The 2848-nt window shown below is 58.8% G+C and overlaps 1 protein-coding gene across 1 annotated transcript in view; it reads right to left on the minus strand.

The window, feature by feature from the left end:
* The window catches only part of Greb1 (growth regulating estrogen receptor binding 1), a gene marked incomplete at its 5' end in the record, with an annotated part of 45740 nt that overhangs the window by 33458 nt on the left and 9434 nt on the right, over positions 1 to 2848 (minus strand). The window contains 3 exon segments of the mRNA XM_033756076.1: positions 226 to 480; positions 887 to 1033; positions 2119 to 2301. Of these exon segments, the coding sequence (XP_033611967.1) occupies positions 226 to 480; positions 887 to 1033; positions 2119 to 2301 (585 nt within the window).

The raw sequence follows: 2848 nt of genomic DNA on the forward strand, positions 1-2848 counted from the left end.
CCGGGCTGAGCCCGTCCCCGGGAGCCAGGCACACACGCACAAGCGTATACACAGCTGCTCGTGCGTGCACCGGGCACACGTGTGTGCACACGACTCCTGCTCGTGCAGGCTCACGTGCATGCGCACACGTCTGCTCACTTGTGCGCGCTTACACGGGCTCCTGTACACACGTGCACGCTATCTGTGCAGCACATACACGAGCGCAGGTGACACTGCTGCACGCACACTTCTGCTCACACTCCTGGTTGTGCAGCGCATACTGGACGTGCATCCACACCTGCGCACACACAACCCCGGCGGGCTCACCGCGCAGTGCCGCCCCGCCTCTCCGCAGCTGAGCGAGCGTCTGCTCCCCACTGAGGCGCCTTGGGTGGAAGCAGGAGGCAGCTCGGGGTGGGGCAAGTGCACCCCAGTCCGACACCTGTGAGCTGGCGCGGGCCTCGCCGCCCTCTCCATGCTCCTGAGTCCACCTCAGAGCAGCTGATGGCAGCACCAGGAGCACCTGCGCTGCCCCGTCTCCATCTCCCTGTGCCAGTACCGGGCACAGCGCCTGTCCCCGACGCCACGGAGGTCGGAGCCAAGGTGACCCCACAAGTCACACACAGCGTTCACTCAGACGGCACCCACCCGGCTGGGTGACAGAGACCCCAGGCGCTGGGCATAGGCCCACCTGACGGAGGGCACTGGGAGTTGGAGGCCAGCCTGCGTAGCCCAGGGTGACCAGGAACTCACAGCGATCCTCCCGCCTCAGCTTCCTGAATGCTGGGGTCACAGGTGTGCACCACCACGCTTGGCTACTTTTGTTGTTCTAAGCCCACCAGGCCTCAGAGTGAGCCAGGTCTGCTGCAGCCACCCCTCTGCCCATGCCGCTTCTCCACCACCTCACCTGCCTGCAGGGCGCCCAATGGGATGCTGGGGTTTGGCCCAGGAGCACCGGGCTCTCCAGAAAAGGCAGCCAGAGGCCCCGAGCCCTCCAGTGGCAGGAAGACGGGACCAGAGCTCACGTTGTTGGAGGCCTGGCGGCTTCTGAACTCTGCAGGGGAAGAGGAGAGCATGAGCTCCAATGCTCTCCTCTCCAGCAGTCACTACGAAGTTTCCCAGCCTGGGACTTATCCCACAGGTGAGCCGGCTGCCTAGAAACAAGATTCCAAGGGGGCATGGGGGTGCGCGCCCATCATGCCAGCACTCAGGGAGGCTGAGGCAGGAGGATCTCAAGTTCACACCCAGCCTGGGCAATTTAGCAACTTAGGGAGGCCCTGTCTGAAAATAAAAATAGAAAGGGTTGCAAAGTCCTGGGTCCCATTCCAGCACTGCAAAGAAGGAAAAAAAACCATGGAAGAACAGACCCACAAAGAAGGAGCCACCCACAAGGCCTGGACACAGACAGGGACAGGAAGGTGGGGGGAGGAGGCAGGGGGATGCAGACCCACCGCCCCGTGCCTCTTCCCCTGCCCACAGAGCCCACCTGGCAGAGTCCACATGACCAGATGCCACCCTGGATGTGGAGGGACAGAGGACAGTGCCTGCAGTACAGGGCCGGTCCCTGAGGGTTCACTTAACGGGGTTCAAGGTCACGGGGTGCACTGTTGTAGCCAAGATGTCTCAAAGTTAGGGTTTTTCCATGTCAGCAGTATGATGTGGGGTTGTGTGTGTGTGGGTGTGTGTGGGTGTGTGTGTGTGTGTGTGTGTCTTGGGGTTTTTTATTTGTTTTGTTGTTGTTGCTGTTTTGCTTTGGCTTGGTTTGATTCATTTCTTGAGACAGGATCTTCAAGGCTGGCCTTGAACTTGTGGTGATCCTCCTGCCTCAGCCTCCTGCACACTGGGATGACAGGTGTGCACCCCAATGCCTCACTGAACACTGGCGTTTGGGACCACATCGCGCTGGGTGCTGCGGGTGTTTAACTGCATCCCTGGCCTCTGCCCCTGGACACCAGTAGCACCTTCAGCCATGACCATCCAAACTGTCCCTGCTGCCCCAAACACTCGTGGAGGAGAGGCGGCGCAGGGCGGCTGTCCATATGTCACTCCCCTGCAATTCCTCCGTCCCTTCCCAGACAGCACCTCGCCAGAAGGACATCCATCGCCCGACACCCGCAGCCCTCCCTCCGCCGCCCTCACCAGAGCCTTTCCAGCAGATCAGGGGCCCCTTGGTGAGGGCGCCATGGGCATCGCGGACCAGGTAGTATTTCAGGAGCTTCTGCTTCTTGGGCTGCGTGCTGAGCTTCAGGTTGATGTGGTTGGAGAACTCAGTGAAGTAGCAGAAGCCTTTCCTGCCGCAGCCGACACAGTTCCCGGAGAAACCTAGCGGGAAGCAGAGCACAGGTCGCCTGTGACCCTGCGGATTCCAACCGCCCCACAAGCCTGTCTGTGAAGGCACCAGACCAGCCGGCTGGGCAAAGCACCCGTCCTCTCAGACGCCCTTGATTCGGGGCACCAGGGAGATCTGCCCTGGAAATGGGGCCAGGCCAGCTCGGCACATTTCACTTGCTCAGGGACAAACTTAAAAATACCCATCCTGGAGCACACTGGGAGGCTGAGGCAGGAGAATTCCAAGTTTGAGCACAGCATGGGTAAATCAGCAACTTAGTGAGCCTCTGTCTCAAAATAAAAAATAAAAAGGGCTGAGGATGCAGCTCAGTGTAAAGGCCCTGAGTTCAGCCCAAGTACTGAAAAAAAAAAAATCAACTATGTGTACAATCTCCCAGAGCTTTCTAAAACATAAAACATGGTCACCACCTTACTTTAACACCTCCAGTGTTTCTTAAAAACATAAACTATTGCCGGGGATTTGGCTCAGTGGTTACACTGTCTGCTTCAAAAGCACAAGGGCCCAAGTTCAATCCCAGGT

Source organism: Fukomys damarensis, unplaced genomic scaffold (genome assembly GCF_012274545.1).
Source record: "Fukomys damarensis isolate Sample0158 unplaced genomic scaffold, DMR_v1.0_HiC HiC_scaffold_25, whole genome shotgun sequence".
Classification (NCBI taxonomy): domain Eukaryota; kingdom Metazoa; phylum Chordata; class Mammalia; order Rodentia; family Bathyergidae; genus Fukomys; species Fukomys damarensis.